An 18,924-nucleotide genomic window follows, 5' to 3' on the forward strand; every position below is an offset into this window, starting at 1 on the left:
GCAACCGCACAGCGCCACCACTGTATGCCGGCAACCGCCGCTAATACAATCAAGCCGCTGATTTAATATCGCCGCATACACTCATAGATATAAAAGAAATATACGTGGTGATGACTGTGTGTTTTGTGCGAGACTGGTTCGTTAAACGGTTTCGTATGCAATTTTTCAGCTTTTAAATGTCATCACTGCTCTCTACAACAACAACCAATCTACCACACAACCGGCAATAGTAATCATTACTGCGGTTAAATAGCTTAATGACAGCTGTATGCCACAATCGCTGAGCAAGGGAATGCGCGAAGCTTTAAAGCGTTGCATGAGTTGCATTTTTCGAGTGTTTCATTGCCTTCTTCTAGCTGACTAATGATGATGGCTGAAAATGTTTGCAAGCGTTTTATACTCGATCATTACTGAGGCCGGAAAGTATTGTATAGCTCACTTTAGATCTTTTATTTTCTACTTACGTAACAAACTATTTATTTAGATTCCAATCAGGTGGCAGTGGCAAATCAGATTGTTGGGAATATACTTTTCAAAAAAGCATTACTTTTTGAAGACCCCTCAAATTCAATATTCGGTACATTTGAGAAATGCGTCAAAAAACGAACGCTTATGCAAAAACTCACGAATTTTGCGCTTGACCGTTAATTGATCCCTAAAATTTAAAAAACTGCTGGTTTTCCTTATATTTCATAAGAATTATATAGAAATTCATCAACCTGAAAGTATGCAATGCCAATTATTCTATTCTTGCCTACTGGTTAAGTGGCATATTGCTGAATTTTCGAATCTATTTTCCAACCCAAATAATTATCGGATAAGATCCAAAATTGTTGGTGATACGATTCACCATTTGCCGAACCGGCTAAGAAAAATTCAGTCTAATCTCAAAAATAAATGTCAAACAATAAAATATAAAAGCGAAACAGTCAATAGGGGCAGCAACAGTTAATAGGCAGTGCTGCTAGCCGGCGAACAATCGGTGAGTCAAGTTGGCGGATGCATATATAAATAATTTGATTGGCGGCTCATTTGTGGTAAGCGAGCGGATGAGCGATTCCGGGGCATACAAATCATTGCAATCGCATTCACTTTATTTATGCTTTGTGCCGACGATTTTTCTTGCTATTGCTAATGTTATTGTAATTATTGTTGTTATTGCTGTTTAAGCGATTAAAATTGGTTAATGACAGTTAATAGCAGCAAATGCGGTTCGGTCGTCTCATAGCTGCATTCAATTTGGTCAGTTGGTTATTGGCTTGAGCAGTTGCTCGGTTCGTTTTTGGCATTTTGAAATTGGCGAATTTCGAATGGCAGTTGGCAATTGCCGTTCAACGTTTGGCGTTTAGCGTTTAGTGTCCAATGACCGGCCACCTGCTGTCACTTTAATTGAGTAGCTAATTGTTTTTTGTTGTGATTGTTGTTGCTGCTGTTATTTCTATTTACCATTTGACTTCAAGCAATTAAGGGTTTATTATGGCCAGTTGGCGCATGCAAGAATACCCACAAGCACATATGTATGGTATATAGACATATCTATATGGATGCATACAAACATATATATATATATAAATATTTATGTACATATAAGTCATACCGTTCGACAAGCGTAACGATTAAGCGCAAATTACTGTTCATAAATGCAAAAGTATTTTCATAAATTAAAATAATTCAATTAAACTCAGAGGAATTAAGATTTATGTGGGGCTCAATTAAAAAAATATAAATGTCCAATTAAAGCCTTTAGCTGACGTGTGAGTAAATATTAAAACTCATTCGTATTAGTTGCTTCGATTTTTATACCTTTTATCTGTATAGGCATAAAATTATACAAAAGTATTGCGATTTTGTTCCGATAATTAAAAGTATGAGTACCAGTATGGGAATACATGGGCCTATCAAATATGATAACGGAATGATCATAGAGGAGAACTGGATCAATTCCTCCAACCGCCGGATAACCTGAGAAAATGGAGCAATGGGACCAATTTGGTTACAAGAATTATATTAGGTTGAGTGTATTTACATATTTACATACTCTATATATAGTTTGACCTAGCGGATTCTCTTTTCTTACTATGCCAAATTTAGACCAAATCTCTAACATTGACTCGAAACTTCTTTATTTTGTATCATCTAACAGTTAGGTAGAAAAGCTGGTATCGTTTAAAAAATATTTTTATTGTTTTGGAGATTGTTTTAAAATTTGTTTTTGATGATCTGAGCTTTGTTCCAAGTCTAGATTAGGCGCTTTATTGATTGAAATAAAAAATGAGAATATAATTCCAAAACCAAACTTTCCAAATCTTGTATACAACTTGTGGGTGGTTTTTTTTTGTCTGATTGTTACAAAATCACATCAACAAAGTAAACTCACGTAGATTATAATCAACATAACCTTAATTTTTGCAAAGAAAGTGCTGGTGTTCATCAATTACAGCACTATAATAAATGAAGCAAGATATTATTTCCATTACATTGATGACCGAGAGTGCGATGTTGCATAAATTATGCAGTAAAATTTAGAAAACTGACACAACTGGCTTCTCCAATTACAAAACGAGCGCAATAATATTGAACTTTGTGTGTCTAGCAGATAAGTTTATAGGCCAATAGTATAGAATCGCAGTTGGTTCATTTAACCGATACCTCGCTAATCCATAATTGCACATTTGATGCCAATGAAAATACACAACAACAAACAAGTAGCGCCGTTAACAAACATTTCAGCATTGAAAGTCAGTCAGTCGTTTAGGCATTTCGATTTAATTTCTTTCCTTTTGTTGACCAACCGGCATTGACTCTCCGCTCTCTGCAGACCGCTGCCACATCCGCGTCCAGCACATCGGGCGCATTGTTTACCAGGGTCGTCCATCCGTGGCTACCGTTCAACAGTTAGTTGACTGACTGCACTGTGTTGACTGACTGCCACCAAATACACGGAATGATGTCCACCGCCCGCGCGTAACGTGTGTTTGGTGGCGACAGCAATTGTGTGTGGCTCATAAAAATTCAATCAAAATCAAATCAAATCACTTTATGTAAATTTAACGCGGCGGAAATCGTTTGTAACTCGATATGGCAGCGCAACTTCAACTCATCCTGGACTCCTAGAATCAATTGGGCTGTACTCTCGCTCCCGCTTCCGCTCAGTCGTTCACTTATTTGACGGGTCTGTGCTCCCACGCCATCTCACTTTCAGTTCCGCCGCGCTCCAAAAATTCAATTCCATAAACATCAACGGATTCCGCCAAGCGGCCAATTTGGCTGTTCCACACCCAGAGCCGCCAAGCTGGTTTAGTCGCGTGTAGCCAAACTTGGTCAAGAGTTTTGCATATCGGCGAGTTCATATAAAATTATGGCAAGTACGAGGGTTGTTGGGTATTACAGTTAATTTTTTTTTTATTCTCACACCACTACTTCGTAAACAAAGGATATACTAAAATAATAATTTGAAATTTATTATTAAGATTATAGTTAAGAGTGGAAGGGTTCTGAGATCTTGCGACATTAGCTCAGTTATTCTAGAATACTCCTGATTCTTCCTTATAGCAAACCATCTTTGAGGCTTACAAAATGAATTATCGAAACTAAAGAAAAATGGCTTACTGAACCCTTTGAAATATAGTCGATTTTATTGAAGAGCAGAACGGAGGTTATTCCGACAGAAATGTATACTTTACTTCAGTAGTATTAAATCACCGAAAATGGAGATTGAAATTTTTGGGTCAAGAATATAGGAATTCTACAAAATAAAAACGGAGTCAAACACGGGTGTTCCCGCATTCATAAAGAGAAGTTCCCCGAAACAAGCACTTTGGATAAGCCCATCTATAAAGGGGTTCAAAACCTTAAAAACTGGATCGAATATTTTATACTCAAAATATTGGAAGTTGGAAAATATAATGACTTTTCGAAGGAATTCTTTGCCTTATCAAACCATCCTCACAAGTTTATATAATATTTTTAGACACAATTCACTTCATATGAGAGTTTGCTTTCAGCGACATTGCTTTTCATTACTTGCCGCCACTGTTGCCACTACCGCCGAGCATAGCCTTTTGTTTTCAATTTCACTGCTGAAATGGAAATTTAAAAATATTCATGAAATCATACCCTCCACCTCAAATGACAACAATAACAACAATGTTCGTGAGGACAGTGTGCTAGTAAGAGCACAGCACACCTGCCCGGCTAGGTCAGCCACTCAATTTGGACATAATGGCCCATACAAAATTATGTGCTTTTATGTATTTATATGGTATATATATGTGTAGGAAACAGCCGCGCGCTGATTTTCACAACAATAAAAAGTGAATATTCTCTGCCGCGTTTTATTTTTGAATTTTTCTACGCTTGTAAATTTCTAATCAATTTACTTTCCATTTATGCAGAAATTTATGGATTTTTGAATTCGTCTGTCGCTGCCCGCATTCGTGTTTTGTTTTGATGTTTAGGATTTTATATGGATAGTTATATCCATGGCATTGGAATTAATTGTTACGACATATTTATGCTTTGATGTGTGTTTGAGTGAGTTATTTATTTAAACAATTGAGTGATTTACTATTTTCACGTTCAATTTATAGAAGTAAAATAAATATAAACAATCGAATTCTTTTCTATATTAAATTGCATTATAAATTCAGCGGATATTACGAGCGACCGAGTTTCGAAACTTGAATAAGTATAAATTCCATCTTTAATAACTTTTTTCTTCCTAGATCCTGGTACATATTATCTTTGAAAACGCTATCGAGAAAGACATTTTGGAAACGTAAACTCTAAACGAAATTATACTGGTTTCTCGTTCTCGTTCTCTTTTTTAATTTTTATTTTTAAGAGGTTAGGTCAGCTTAGGATTTTCTAAAATTCGAATTTTTTTTGCTTAAAGTACACTTTAGGATCCTAAAAAATTTTTTTTTGTTTAAAATAAGAGTTCAGGTAACCCTTTCGCCTATAAAGACCATCTTGAAAAAGGTAAATACGAAGATTGGTCCAGTAGCCGCCGCCATTTATCTCAAAATGTCAACACATTTCTTTTCACACTAATATACGTGTTTAAAAATGGTTGAAAGAAAAAATTTCAATTCCTTTTTCATTATTCAGAGAACACATTTGAAGTTAGAGCCTTTTTAAGCGCTTCAGACTGATCTGACTCCTTAATAAATTCCCCAGAAGAATAAAACCATTTGAAGTGGCCAATTGGTCAGCTAGAGCGTCTTCAAGTATTATATACAAGGTGCGTTTCAAAGTAAACAGGACTTTAAAAAAAAAATAGAACAAATGGTTATTCAAAATAGTCTCCTTCTGCTTTAATACGGCTTTTTGCACGGTCCAAAAGCATGTCGAGCTAGTGTTTTAGCTCGTTGCCCGGTATGGCCGCCAATATGCCGATGCAAGCCTTTTGAATGGCCTCCACGTCTGCATAACGCTTTCCTTTCATCGGCAAATGCATTTTTCCGAAAAGGTAGAAGTCGCATGGTGCCATATCAGGTGAATGCGGGGAGTGGTTGATTGTTAAAATGTGATTTTTGGTCAAATAATCGGCCACAAGCGTCGATCGATGAAACGGTGCACTATTAGTATTCCATCTTCGCGATATTCGGGCCGAACACCTCGAATACAGCGCACCAAACGCTTCAATACTCCAAGGTAGAATACCGCATTAACGTTTTGGCCGGGTGGAACAAATTCTTTGTGGACAATACCTTTGGAATCATAAAAACAAATCAGCATTGTCTTCACTTTTGACTTCTCCAGGCGCGATTTTTTGGGTTTCGACTCATTTCTCATTTATGTCCTCACGACCACTTTGAAAACGTTTAAACCACACGTGAATACGGCTACGGGATAGACAATCATCGCCATAAACTTGTTTCATCATTTGATGAGTTTTGATAAAAGTTTTACCAATTTTAAAACAAAATTTATTGTTGGCTCTTTGTTCAAAGCTCATTTTCGCACCGATGACAAAAACTTACTGACACTTAAAACGTAATAACTTCACTTCCAATAGATGGGATGTCATGAAATTTTTACTGGAAGTCGATAAGGGATAGCAGATTCTAACGCATTAGTCGACATATAGATGGCGCCACTAGAGTTTACTTTATTACTTTTTTACTGTTTACTTTGAAACGCACCTTATATAGAACATCGCTGTGCTTACGAAATAAGTTGTAAACATCCCATTTCGATTTAATTCTATAAAAGACTTCGTAAGGTACTTTTTGACTATAAGGTTTTTTTACATCAGAAAATTTTTAAAAACAATATGCAGTTATATTTGACTCAATATTTCCTTCTTTTTTGAATCGGAATAACGGACAAAACTATGTCAATTTTTTAAACTCAAAAAGGCATTAAAAGATACCTTAAGATGATATTCATCGTTTTTTGTTTGAAATTGGTTATGAAATAACGAAGCTATAAAAAACAAAAATATTTCAATGCTCTTTTAAAATGATCCAAACCCTGAAAATATAGAGCGGTAATTTTACAAAATTTTTCGGACTCAGTCCATTTTCAAATAAAATACAATATAACTGATTTCTAATACATATATTTATTCTATCTCACTGGTTTCTCTTTGTAAAGCAATTTAAGAGACTTCGCTTGTTATTCAGTTTCTATTTAATAATTACAGTACATTTTATTTTAACAACCTGTTTATTTGATTAGCCACTTTTTAAGTTTTGAAAAATCGAAGACTGATATATAATATATAAATATTTTCTAACTGTAAATAATTAATAGTCTACTTGGAATCAAGAAAGAGAAATATAAATATAAGCATTCTATATCTATTATGCCAATTTCAAAAACGTTCGAATGGTCTCCTAAGGAGGACCTCACTGTGCACAGCGCTGGAGACTACTGATTATTTTCGGTCTGCTTTTATAAAAACCACCCTCACTATTGTTTGAAGAATTTACTTAAACTTTTTTTTTTTTGGACAATACAATCGTTTATATCCAAACCATGTACATACTTATTTATTCTGCTAACCACAGAAACCTTATCTGCCAGACAAACCGCAGCAATAAACACCCATCAATATTGGGAGATAGTGCAACTGCAGCTGGTGCCCTGCGGTAAATGCGCAATCAAAGGATAAAGTCCAAATATACGTTATGAACACAGAAAGTTGCACAATAAATAAGTCGCACTCCGAAAAGTATGCCACAACACGGCGCTTAGCCAACATACATATGTAGCAGGGTGTTTATAGCAGAGGTTATGCGCTATCAGTGCGAAAGTTGAAGACAAAAAGTATGCAAAGAGAAATACTGTTATTGCACTTTTCGTGTTGCAAGTGCATCGCGTGCCACACATGGAATTCCGGGAATTTTTCGCAAAGTACATAAAACAAAAAGTGCCGCGTTCAACGCTTTACACCAGCGAAAGGAAATCGAAATGTCTATATTCATATATACATACATATGTATTGTATTATTTAACCGTCTCGTACTGGTGTTGTAGCAACTTTATTACTTGTTCATTACTGCGGTTGCCCAAAGCGCGCTAGCTTTTTTGCTAAATTTTCCATTTTTCTCCGTTATGGCGCCTGTCTTGTCACACTTTGTGTAGACTGTGGGGGCGCGCGTATTTGACAGTTGCGCGCGTTTTGATTCATTTTTGGTCGTCGACGCTTTAAAGGCGCGTAAAATGCGCAACGCTATCAAAGATCAAATCAGCGAAAAGATAAATGCGCGCGCCGAATTCCATAAGCGCAAACATGGCGGCTGTCAAGCGAGCAAGCCAGTCGTACGCGATCATTTACCTCAAAGTCATAGACTTTAATTGAGCGTCAAGTGGCAAAAAATGCCGAAATAGTAGAAGAGAAAATAGATCAGAGCCAAAGACAAGGTAGAAAAGAACGCTTTAGAGGGCAAGCAATTATTGTAAATAATGATTTTAGGTAAATTATATTGATAAATTTAAAAATTCTTAGTGATTATCGAAAAACAGCAAACCATTAAATTTAATTGCACGAAATGTGTGAGTTGGCATGGTTTATATAATATAGATCGGCGCGATAGGTATTTAATATATATAGCGCGCTAGCTGCTCAGTCTGCTGGCCTTTCAGCTTTTAATTGCCCATTAGCGTTACTTCGTCACCAAAAATATTATTATTCTCTTTTATTTCAACAAAAACAGTAACAACAAAACGCTCTAAACAACTAGCAACAACAACACTAGTTCATGCTCTATATCACCTAATGCCGCTTTGTTTAGTGTTTACTAACCATTAAAATGTACAACTTTGGCACTAAATTCACTAACATCGCCACCTTGCCACCTTGCCACTTCATCACTCACTCACATGGTCGCCATAATTGCTGGTGTGTGCGCGCGCGCTCGCATTTCAACGCGATCACACACACACACATACGTACACACTGTGCCGCCGCACGTCTCATAAATCGACCAAAATGGTTAAGTTAATTAGTCAGTTATGAGTCTTGCGCTTGTTGGCATGTGTGTAGCTATGCGCAATGTACATATGTAAGCGCTCATAAACGGCGCGCTTGTCGCCAGTGATCGAATACCCAAATGGGTAGCGTTCTTTCATTGTGCTCAAATTCATTGCTTGTCGGCTACTCCCCTAATTAGAGCATTAAAGACATTTTTAAAAGCTCTAGTGTGCGCGCTAATGAACTGACAGGTGTGAAACGAAACCGGTATGCTAACAAAAACAATAACAAGTGTCTGTACTAAATAAGCATTGCATGTCGGTGGGTTCATTTCTGCACATTCACTCCACACGCGCCGCTCAGTGTAACTTTGTTAGAAAAGTAACCGGACTACCTCTGGGGATTTGCACACAAAAATCAAGTGATTTCTAAAGATTAGCATTTACAATATACAAATGTACATATACAGTAATTTTTTTTATTATTATAAATTCTGTTTAAAACCTGCCCTTTTCATTATCATTCATTAACTAAACAGACTTTGCGGCGGTTTTGTGCAAAACAAATTGAAAAATGCATTTAGAAAAATATAGATTAACTTTAATTTAAGCATTTAAGCTTCCTTTGTTTGCTCGGCAATAATTTTTGAGGCATTTAAATTGTCATTAGAAGCTACACTTGCAATTAGTGTCTTTTAAGTGATACAGTAAGGCTGTGTTATATGATATAGTCAGAGTAATAAGTTTTTCTTGTAGAAATGAGCTTTTTTTTTATAAAATTTTAATTTTCTGTATTCCAAATAAAAAAGGATTTAATTTAAAGTTATTAAGTATGGCGGCTTTCTGCAAAACATAACACAATAAACAATTTTTCATAGATAACGAATTTTCGATTTCATCACATCAAATATTAAAAGAGAGTTTCAGAATGGAAAATTTCATACATTTTCCCTCCAAAATAATACTGAAAATCAGTATTCCTTAAATTTTTAATTATTTTCGACTAATATAAAACTTAAGTCTATTAATTATTGAGATTTTTTTTTTAATTCTGCCGAAAAAACTTTGAATATGCGTTTTTCTTCACTTAGTAATTAGTATATCACTTAAATAAACAGTTGAACTTTCACAAAGTTACATTTGATTGGAGTTAGATTACTCTCAACCGCCATGGAATAGCTTTTTCTCTTTTACTGATGAAATGTATTCTTAAGAACTCAAGGCATTTTTCGATATTAGTTCGAAAAAGTATTAACTAATGAAAATCAAGTTTAACATTCCAAAATAACCACCCAAATTTAAATTTAGCAACCCATACTGACTTTGACGCTCCAAATGTTACTCTCATTAACTACAGATTCTTTGGTACATATATCAAGTCTAATTTTCTAATTGGTTTCGGGAAATAGATATAAATTTAAAATATGTTTAATATATAATACATATTTGTTATGATAATGTTGAGGAATAACGTCCAAGAAAACGTTTTTATTTAAAGTTCACTTTGGTTGAAACCTAACAACTTATTCGGTAAAACCATCCAGTGGCAAACTTTGTTAGGCGCCTTTTTTAAAGCTCGAGAGTACTAAAAATCTTATGTTAATCTTAATGTCTTAATGTTCTCATATATCGATCAGTTATAGCTCTAAAAATAATCTACTAAAATTTTTAACCGATACCTCAAATAAGTTACAGGCTAGTAAAGTGTAGCCCTTAGTTCAATGAGCTACATCAATTTATCACTAAACGCGTTTCAAATTTGTTTGAGTGATTACTCGGAAACAAATGATCCCATCCATATCAAATTGTTCTGTTCCGTATATAGTTCTTCTTATAATTACCTATCAGTTTTTTGATCTAATCAAAAGTCGAATTTTGGCTAGCCAAAAGCTACGAACTTTTTGTATTATTTCAACAAAATTCAACTGTACAACCGCCGCCATGTTCGACCGTACTAGTAGAGATTTTTTTTTTTAATCCACGGAGAAGGCCGAATTCACTGCAGAAGTGAACAACTTTGTTTAGCGCCGTCGAAGCTGGTGTGTAACTCGAACAATGTTTAATCTCTTCAAAAATATTAATGTGTATTCTTTAAATATGTATGAAGAATAATAAAATAATAATAATTAAAAAAATCAAGTTTTGGAGGCTGTCGCACTAGGTCGTCTCGCTTAAAAATGTCGTCTGCTAATCACTTTTATGAAATATCACATAAAATATTACTATTTATCTATACAACTGATCTCAGTCCTTAAACGCGGTTAATAGCACCAGCGATTTCGTAAAACGATAAAAGTTTTGTAAAAGTGGTTTTTGATTATCGGGTAAGATACCTAATTCCATAGTACACAGTTTTGATATCTGTTTTATAAAAAAAAGATAATTTGAACTAATGTATGTTTTTTTTTTTTGACAAACATATTCTTATGATAAGGTCTTGCCTATTGATATGATCTGTACTTTACTGAGGGTTTTAGAAATTTAAGAGACTAATTGTTGCCAGAATTACTTTTAATAATACACTTAATAATTTTTTTCTGCTCACAATATTTCATTATCTATTAGAAAATGAAATTCTGGAGAAAATAACTAATATTCTTCCAATAATTATAGTCAATAAAAAAAATACAACAAATTTCTTCTGCTCACAAAAATTTATATTATATTATAGGCTGACAATTTGCAACAAATAAATTCTAGCAGGCAATTTTTATATTTACTAAGCACTTTAGACTTTATTTTGTTAATATGTGAAGTTTTTAAATATTCTCTTTTTAAAAATTCTTAACTTTCTCTAAAAAACTGGAATAAAATTATATATTTTGAAACCCTGCCTCCTGTGAGGTTTGAACTCACGACCCCTGGTTTACGAGACCAGTGCTCTACCACTGAGCTAAAGAGGCTCTCATATAAATATTGACACATGCCGGACAACAACACCATACACACGCTGTCTCATTCGTGCTGATATGCGCATTGCTGTTCGAGCGCGAATGTTGTTCTTATCTAGCATAGGCTGTGTGTTCTATAAACACGTGCGCTGCCGCAGAACGTTAAATGAGTCCAATGAGTACAGAAAACTAAGCAAAATAAAATATGGTAAAGCAGTGAACTGGCAACTGAAGGCAATCAAATATATAATGTGTGTGTGTGTAAGGGTAAATAAAGAAAGCATAATGAGCAAGCTAATTTGCTAACTTTAGGCTGGAGAATGTATATGTACATACTACATACACATGCGTGCAAAAAGTTAGTAAAATAAGTTTTTCATATACAAAATATACTGACTCATCAGCCCAACTGCTTAGAGTTAGCATTTTGAATTTACCCACTCTTATGCCTCTGCCTTTATTTACGATTTTGTTTTTCTTATTTTTAAATTCTGATTTCGCATATCGCCGCATTGCAACACTGAAAATAGCCTCACTTTCATTGCGCTGCGCTGCGCTGCTGTTGTTTTGCACATGCTCCGTCAGTTCAGCAACAACAGTTCAATCAACAACAATGCATGTGGGTTTTTTGTTCTCGATGCTTCATCACTTTCGCACATTTGTCGGCTCACTCGGCAGCGATGAATTGCGGCTTTTGGCGATCTCGACGACAACGGCTTGTTGGTCTAGTGGTATGATTCTCGCTTCGGGTGCGAGAGGTCTCGGGTTCAATTCCCGAACAAGCCCTTAAAGATATGATATGTTTTTTACTAATTCAAATACGTCCTTTTCAATTATTTAAATAAGCGTAAGTTGCGCAAGGTTGTTGAAATTAAAGAGTCACGTCCTAATTTTGTGTGTTCTCCCTACCTCGCACCTCGCTTGATATCAGAGAACCAAAGCTATGGCTTTGATATCGTTTGTTCTTAGCTTATCGCATCAAGTTCGAGGCCGTTGTTGTCGATAATGTAGTTTCGAGTTAGTTAGAACGTTGCAATAATCATGCGCAAGAAAGTGTGCTACAGTTCAGTGCTGCTTGGTTTTATATTGTATGGAGACATATATATGCATGTTTGCTATAATTTTATTTATACATATGTGTGTCAACACAAGTTTGAGGGTTGAGGAATAATTAAAGACACTGCTTCATCGATCCTCTGTGCGATGCGCCATTAGGGGTTAAGCTCTGTACACGAGAAAATATTTATGGATGTCCCTTCGCAGAGTTGTCGTACACCCAAATTACTACAAGTTAAATTAATACTTTTATATATTATCAGATCATAAATAAAAAAATATATTTTTGCGAATGATTCGTTTAATAAAAGTTGTGTTGGAAAAGTGAATTGGTAATGGTGATCAACAATTTAATAATTTCAACTTTAACTTGAAATAAAAAAGAAATTACGAAAAAACAAACCTTAAGTAAATGAAAAATGTAAAATCAAGCTAAATGTTAAGATTTTTTCTCTAAAATTTTTATGAAAAACGACTGTTTTTAAAAAGCTTTGAATGCTATTGTTTTTTTTTTTGTGCTTTGAATCCATTAATTTTAACATTTTGGTTTCTAATGCTGTTTTTTTATTTTTATTATTTTTTCCTATTAATATCTCATTTTATTAATTTATAAATAAGTTTTGAATGACTAAATATTTATCAATATGAAATTCTTTTATATAAAACTTTTCTAACTAATTAAGGTAATGAGAAAGTGTACCAAATATATTGGAATAATCATTTAGATTTTGTTAAAACAATAATATTATTACAACGGGACTTTTTAGGTACTTCAATTTGGCTGCGTAATACACCTACTAATTTTATATTTACGACTGATCGGCAGAAGACTAGCAATTCTCATCAGATTTACATGCGGTTTCCAAATTATCCTTATAACCACATCCCTGTAAATAAATTACATTGCATTATAAGCAACAAAGAAAATTACAGAATGCATTTTGTTTGCACTACTGTCAAAATTAAAAGATTCATGCGCATTTCACGCTTCCACTTGCCCCCTGTGAGGGTTGAACTCACGACCCCTGGTTTACGAGACCAGTGCTCTACCACTGAGCTAAAGGGACGCATTAATTACAATCTCACATTAAGCTCATCTCAATGAGGTTCCATTGCATAATTTTAAACTAATCCTTGCGATTTGTTTTCCAAAAACAAGCTAGGATGCATTAAGAATGCATTTCTTACCATTGTGAAGCTTTGAAAGAGAAAACAATTAGGTAAAAAACAAAAAAAATGTGAGGAAAAATTTAAGAAAAGTGAAAATCCGCAAATAAAAATTACAAAACAAAGGAATAAGAGCGAAGCCAACATCAAATTAAAGCCAAAAAATATCATTAATTTTGCAGTTAGACTTTCGTTTATACTCGTATGGTCTTTGCGGTTTAGCAAATATTCACCAGCTGGTGAAATTTTAGCGACTCATAGTTTGCACGCCGTTGTTGGAAAATATGCAGGTTCTTTACATTTCTCTTCTTTCTAGTAGTAAACACTAGTAAACATTAAAAAGCAGTATAAAATGGTAGAAATAGGAGTTTGCAAAGGATGTTATTGCGAATAAATGCAATTGTTACTATTAATTTTTACAAATGTACAATAGTAACGAGTTCTCAAGTTGTTGTTACGATTGTATAATTTTTTTTCTATTTTTCTATTTTATTGTTGTTATTGTTTTATTATATTTTTCAGTTTTTTGCGTTGTTGACTGGTCACTAAAGTCCATAGGTTTAATAATTGAGTGAGTAACCTTTTGCAACAAAATATCCTTGTTGCGCACGAGCGAATTTCAAAGTGAGCAAATTCGCAGCGGAAACAAAAAAATCAAAACAAGGTGGTCTGATGGTCGTGTTTGAACATTTTTTTTTGTGCAGAACCATAATTAATAGCTTGGTGAAAGGGAGACATTAAACATCATGTCAGAATTGTATACTAGGGTATTTGTTTTTCAGTTTCAGCTTAAATGTTGTTGAAATATTTTGAATATTGTGTTGATCAGACGTCATGATGAAAATCCGGATGATATAAATATATATAAAAAAGAGTAGTATTATTGAAAAGATTTTTATACAATATTTTATATTTAATTTTTATTTTTGGGTGCGAGATATCTGAATTTGATATTATTTTTGTGAAAAAAAATGAAAATTTTTATTGTTTAGAATAAAAAGTTGGTATCTTCAAAAGGTTAGAAATACATTTTCTTATTCAGAAGATTTTTAAAAGAAAAAAATGGAGGAAAGTATATCATATAAGTATACAACTTTTATTTTAATTTCCGCTTCCATATAAACGGTTTTTAAAAAAAATGAATGTGCGCGAAAGTTCTCTCATCAACGTTTTACCACCACGAACACCTTGCTGGCAATGCCGTTAACGGCGAGCACAACCCTACTCAAGTGTACCCATTCAAAGTGAAGCCAAGTAATGGCAATTAATTCAATGATGACTTTTTCAAAGAGCTATCTTTGGTAGCTGTACAAAACGCGTGGGATCGCAAGGGACACGCCAACATCGGCACAATGTAAGGCAAAAAGTATCAACTCGTCTAATTTATTACGCGTAAAACTTGAACAACAACAAAATATAAATAAAAAAGGCTTAAAATCATAGATTAACAACGTTTGCGTTCACTTCTGATGCGGTGCTAAATCTTTTGCGCCAATTTATTTATTTAAATTTTTTTTATCAAGACACCAAAAACTTTTAGAGTTGGAAAAATGCCACACAGATTTATTTCGTTTTAGATTAGCTACTCATGCATACACCAGAACCTTAATTTATTTAACCCATTCATTATTATAGGCACACGCACACATACATACTTCTATGTACTAAGTATCCCTTTTCATGTCGTTTTAATTATTTTTCTATTTTGCTATAACTCTCCTTTGATTTTTTAATGTTTTGCAGATGATGACTATGGACATCACCAAAACGGAACCCAACATGGGTCCAAATAATCCACAGAGCGCGCAAAATCCTAACAACGGTAATGGCAATCCCAATATTGGTAATCCGAATGGCAACAACAACGGTCTCACCACCGTCAGCGCCGTCGGCAATGCGAACAGCAATGCCAACAACAACAACAACGGCAATGGTAGCCAATTGTGCGCCGGTTGTGGCAAGCACATACAGGACCGTTACTTGCTGCGCGCCCTCGACATGCTGTGGCACGAGGATTGCCTCAAATGTGGTTGTTGTGATTGCCGTCTCGGCGAGGTGGGCTCTACGCTCTACACGAAGGGCAATCTTATGCTGTGTAAACGCGATTACTTGCGGTATGTGTGTTTGACACTGCATTACATATATTGCTGGTATTATTTTGTTTAAAATCTTAATAAAACGTTGTGGTTTTAGATTATTTGGCAACACTGGCTATTGTGCAGCCTGCAGTAAAGTCATTCCGGCCTTTGAGATGGTCATGCGAGCGCGCACAAATGTCTATCACTTGGAATGTTTCGCTTGTCAACAATGTAATCACAGGTTAGTTACGTTTATTATGTAATATTTTCAGCTTGTGACCTTGATATTAATATATAATTAAATAAACAAATACTAAGCGCTGAAACTTCACGTGAGGCGAAAAAAATGTTGCAACATATTAGGTAAAGTAAAAAGTTCGTTCGGTTTTTATCTAAGAGATGGCATTATTGTCCATAGTATTAGTGTTACGTGTCGCATCATGTCATACTAAAAACGCTGAAAACGTGTTTATTCGCGCTAAAAGTTTGTCTTTGACAGTTTTTCGATTGATTTACTCAGTTCGTTGTGAGCGCTCGTCAAAGATGGACACCAACAAAGAGAAAATTCGCTATATTTTACAAATTTTCTTCGATCCAAGCGAAAAAGCAGCCAAAGCGGCTGAAAACATTAATTTAGTTTATGGGCCCGATACTGTAAACGAATGTGTAGCACAAAAGTGGTTTGCTAGGTTCCGTTCCGGCAATTTCGATGTCAAAGATGCACCACGCGTCGGGAGGCCTGTCGTCGAAAATTGCAATAAAATCATGGAAATAGTGGTAACAGACCACCGTCACGTGAGCACTTATTTAATAGCTGAGGAACTAAAGATAGGCCAGAAAACCGTTTGGAACCATTTGCATAACCTTGGATTCAAAAAGGAGCTCGATGTTTGGGTGTCACACGAACTAACGCAAAAACCATGATGGACCGAATTTCCATCTGCAAATCGCTGCAGAATTGCAACAAAATCGACCCGTTTCTGAAGCGGATTGTGACTGGCGATGAAAAATGGGTCACTTACGACTACATCGAGTGCAAACGGTCGTGGTCACGGATTGTGGAAGCGGCCCAGACGGTGGCCAAGACCGGATTGACGGCCAGGAAGGTTCTGCTGTGTGTATGGTGGGATTGACAAGGAATCATCTACTACGAGCTGCTCCCATATGGCCAAACGCTCAATTCAGCCCTCTACTGCCAACAACTTTACCGCTTGAAGGCAGCACTCATCCAGAAGAAGCCATCTTTGATCAACAGAGGCCGAATTGTGTTCCATCAGGACAACGCCAGGTCACACACGTCTTTGGTGACGCGCCAGAAGCTCCGGGAGCTCGGATGGGGGTCCTAATGCACCCACCTTATAGTCCGGACCTGGCACCAAGTGATTACCATCTTTTCCTGTCCATGGCGAAATGGCCTGTGAAAATTGGCTCTCCGAGTTTTTTGCCAATAGGGACGCAGTCTTCTTCGAAAGGGGTATAATGAAGTTGGCATCTCGTTGGCAACAAGTTTATGAACAAAACGGCACATATTTGACTTAAATCGGACAAATTCACACAAAGTTATCATCTTTTGAAAAATCAATAAAAAACCGAACGAACTTTTTACTTTACCTAATATTTAAGTCGCCTTTCTAAATGTGAAACTTAGATTATGAAATTTTTGGAAACTGAGGTTTTGGGATTCAAATTAAGATTCTATTTTATTGGAAGAAATCTGTTGACAATTATTATTCCCTGCACCGGGTATAATTACATCTAAACTTCACAACAAGCTCGAAAAAACATGGGGTTCAACCTGTGAGAGTTCTTAAAGTGTCCTTAAAGGGTAAGGCCACTCAAGAGCTCTCAAAAAGGCCTAACTTTGACAATTGATTCCGAGAGTAAGGAAAAACAAATGAAAATTCTCCCTTTTATTCTTTAGTTAACATGAATTTCAATAAAAAAAAAAAACATTGATATTAAAATTTTTATACAAAATGGTGGCTAGTAATCCAATCTTCGGAATTACCTTTTCAAGTGGTTATCGGAATGTAATTAACAAATGTAGAATTTTTGAAAATCACAGTCTTGCCTAACTTAGTTTAGAGTTGGCTTAGTTTATCTGCATATAACATTGTTTCCAAAAATCATTATAAAAAAAAATATAGAATACCCTTCACAAATACAAAAGACCTCTAACAAGAACTTTATTCCGATCGTTCAGTTTGTATGACAGCTATATGCTATAATGATCCAATATCGACAGTTCCGACAAAAAAGGGAGTGTGAAGAAAAGAACATGTGGAAAATTTCAGATCGATATTAACTTGCTCTGCATTAACTTTGCACAATTATGTCCATTTTTATGACATATTAAGTAGTTTGCTTTATTAAAAATTTATTTCTATGGTCAATTATCGATACTAAGCCATAAATATTTCCTACCAAAATGTGTGGGAAGCAACCCTTTCCGCAAACTGCACTCATATTCACACGCAAATTCGTTTCACTTGCGCAACCCATTTTGCAGGCTTTTCTCGCACTGTTGTGAGTGTTTCCCCGCTTTCTGGTTGCCCTCAAGTGCCGAAGTAAATCTCTTTTTAATCTCGCATCAAATAATACCCAAAATGGCTGTTTAAATTTTATTATAACAAAATTGCAATCGACACCAACACAACGATAATAAATAGGGCAATAAAAATTCGCACGAAAGAAAAGAAAGGATAACAACAAAAGAGGCGCATATACTTATGTAGGCATGTACATAAGTGTGGCAAATAAATGCAGAACACACAATACACAACAAGCAAATTCAAACAACAACAACAAAAGCATTGTGGAAGTTCATATGTGCGAAAAAGGCTTACACTCTCGTTGACTTTTGCTTATTTGTGTGCTTAAGCGCGTTTATTGGCGCATTGTGTGTTGTGGCATCAACAATATGTATGTTTGTTGCATAGACATATTTATAACGCAACAGCAAAGCGTTGCCTTCTGCATTGACGAGGCTAAGCTTGCTTCCTTTTATTGCCAGTTCTTGGCTACTTCGGCATGCCGCATTCCCTCACCATCGTTGTTTCCCCAGCTCACAGGGGTGCACTAATGGAAAATCGCCGAATTTATAGCATTTGGCCAATTCTTGGAATGTCACTCAAGAGACTTCAGGAGAGAATATGCCCAGCTTGTAAATGCCAACAGACGGACAGTATTATGCCATAAACACACGTACACACATACACATGAATTTCCTTTCACAAATGTGTCGACATTTGAATGGTTTCGTGAATAAATTGTATGTGTTGCCACCACCACCACTACAACAAGACAACAAG

General features: G+C 35.4%; 1 protein-coding gene and 3 non-coding genes across 4 annotated transcripts in view; 2 read left to right on the plus strand and 2 right to left on the minus strand.

Moving 5' to 3' along the window:
• Positions 1-18,924, plus strand: part of Bx (LIM domain-containing protein Beadex) — a 171,345-nt gene that overhangs the window by 145,487 nt on the left and 6,934 nt on the right. Inside the window, exons 3-4 of the mRNA XM_036371654.2 lie at positions 15,279-15,649; positions 15,729-15,854. Coding sequence (XP_036227547.2) covers positions 15,279-15,649; positions 15,729-15,854 — 497 coding nt within the window. The remainder of the gene's footprint in view (positions 1-15,278; positions 15,650-15,728; positions 15,855-18,924) is intronic.
• On the minus strand, positions 11,253-11,324 carry TRNAT-CGU (transfer RNA threonine (anticodon CGU)). The gene has a single exon. It is a non-coding gene; the product is annotated as a tRNA-Thr (tRNA).
• On the plus strand, positions 12,027-12,098 carry TRNAP-CGG (transfer RNA proline (anticodon CGG)). Its single transcript has one exon. It is a non-coding gene; the product is annotated as a tRNA-Pro (tRNA).
• On the minus strand, positions 13,364-13,435 carry TRNAT-CGU (transfer RNA threonine (anticodon CGU)). Its single transcript has one exon. It is a non-coding gene; the product is annotated as a tRNA-Thr (tRNA).

This window comes from Bactrocera oleae, chromosome 5, assembly GCF_042242935.1.
Source record: "Bactrocera oleae isolate idBacOlea1 chromosome 5, idBacOlea1, whole genome shotgun sequence".
Lineage (NCBI taxonomy): Eukaryota > Metazoa > Arthropoda > Insecta > Diptera > Tephritidae > Bactrocera > Bactrocera oleae.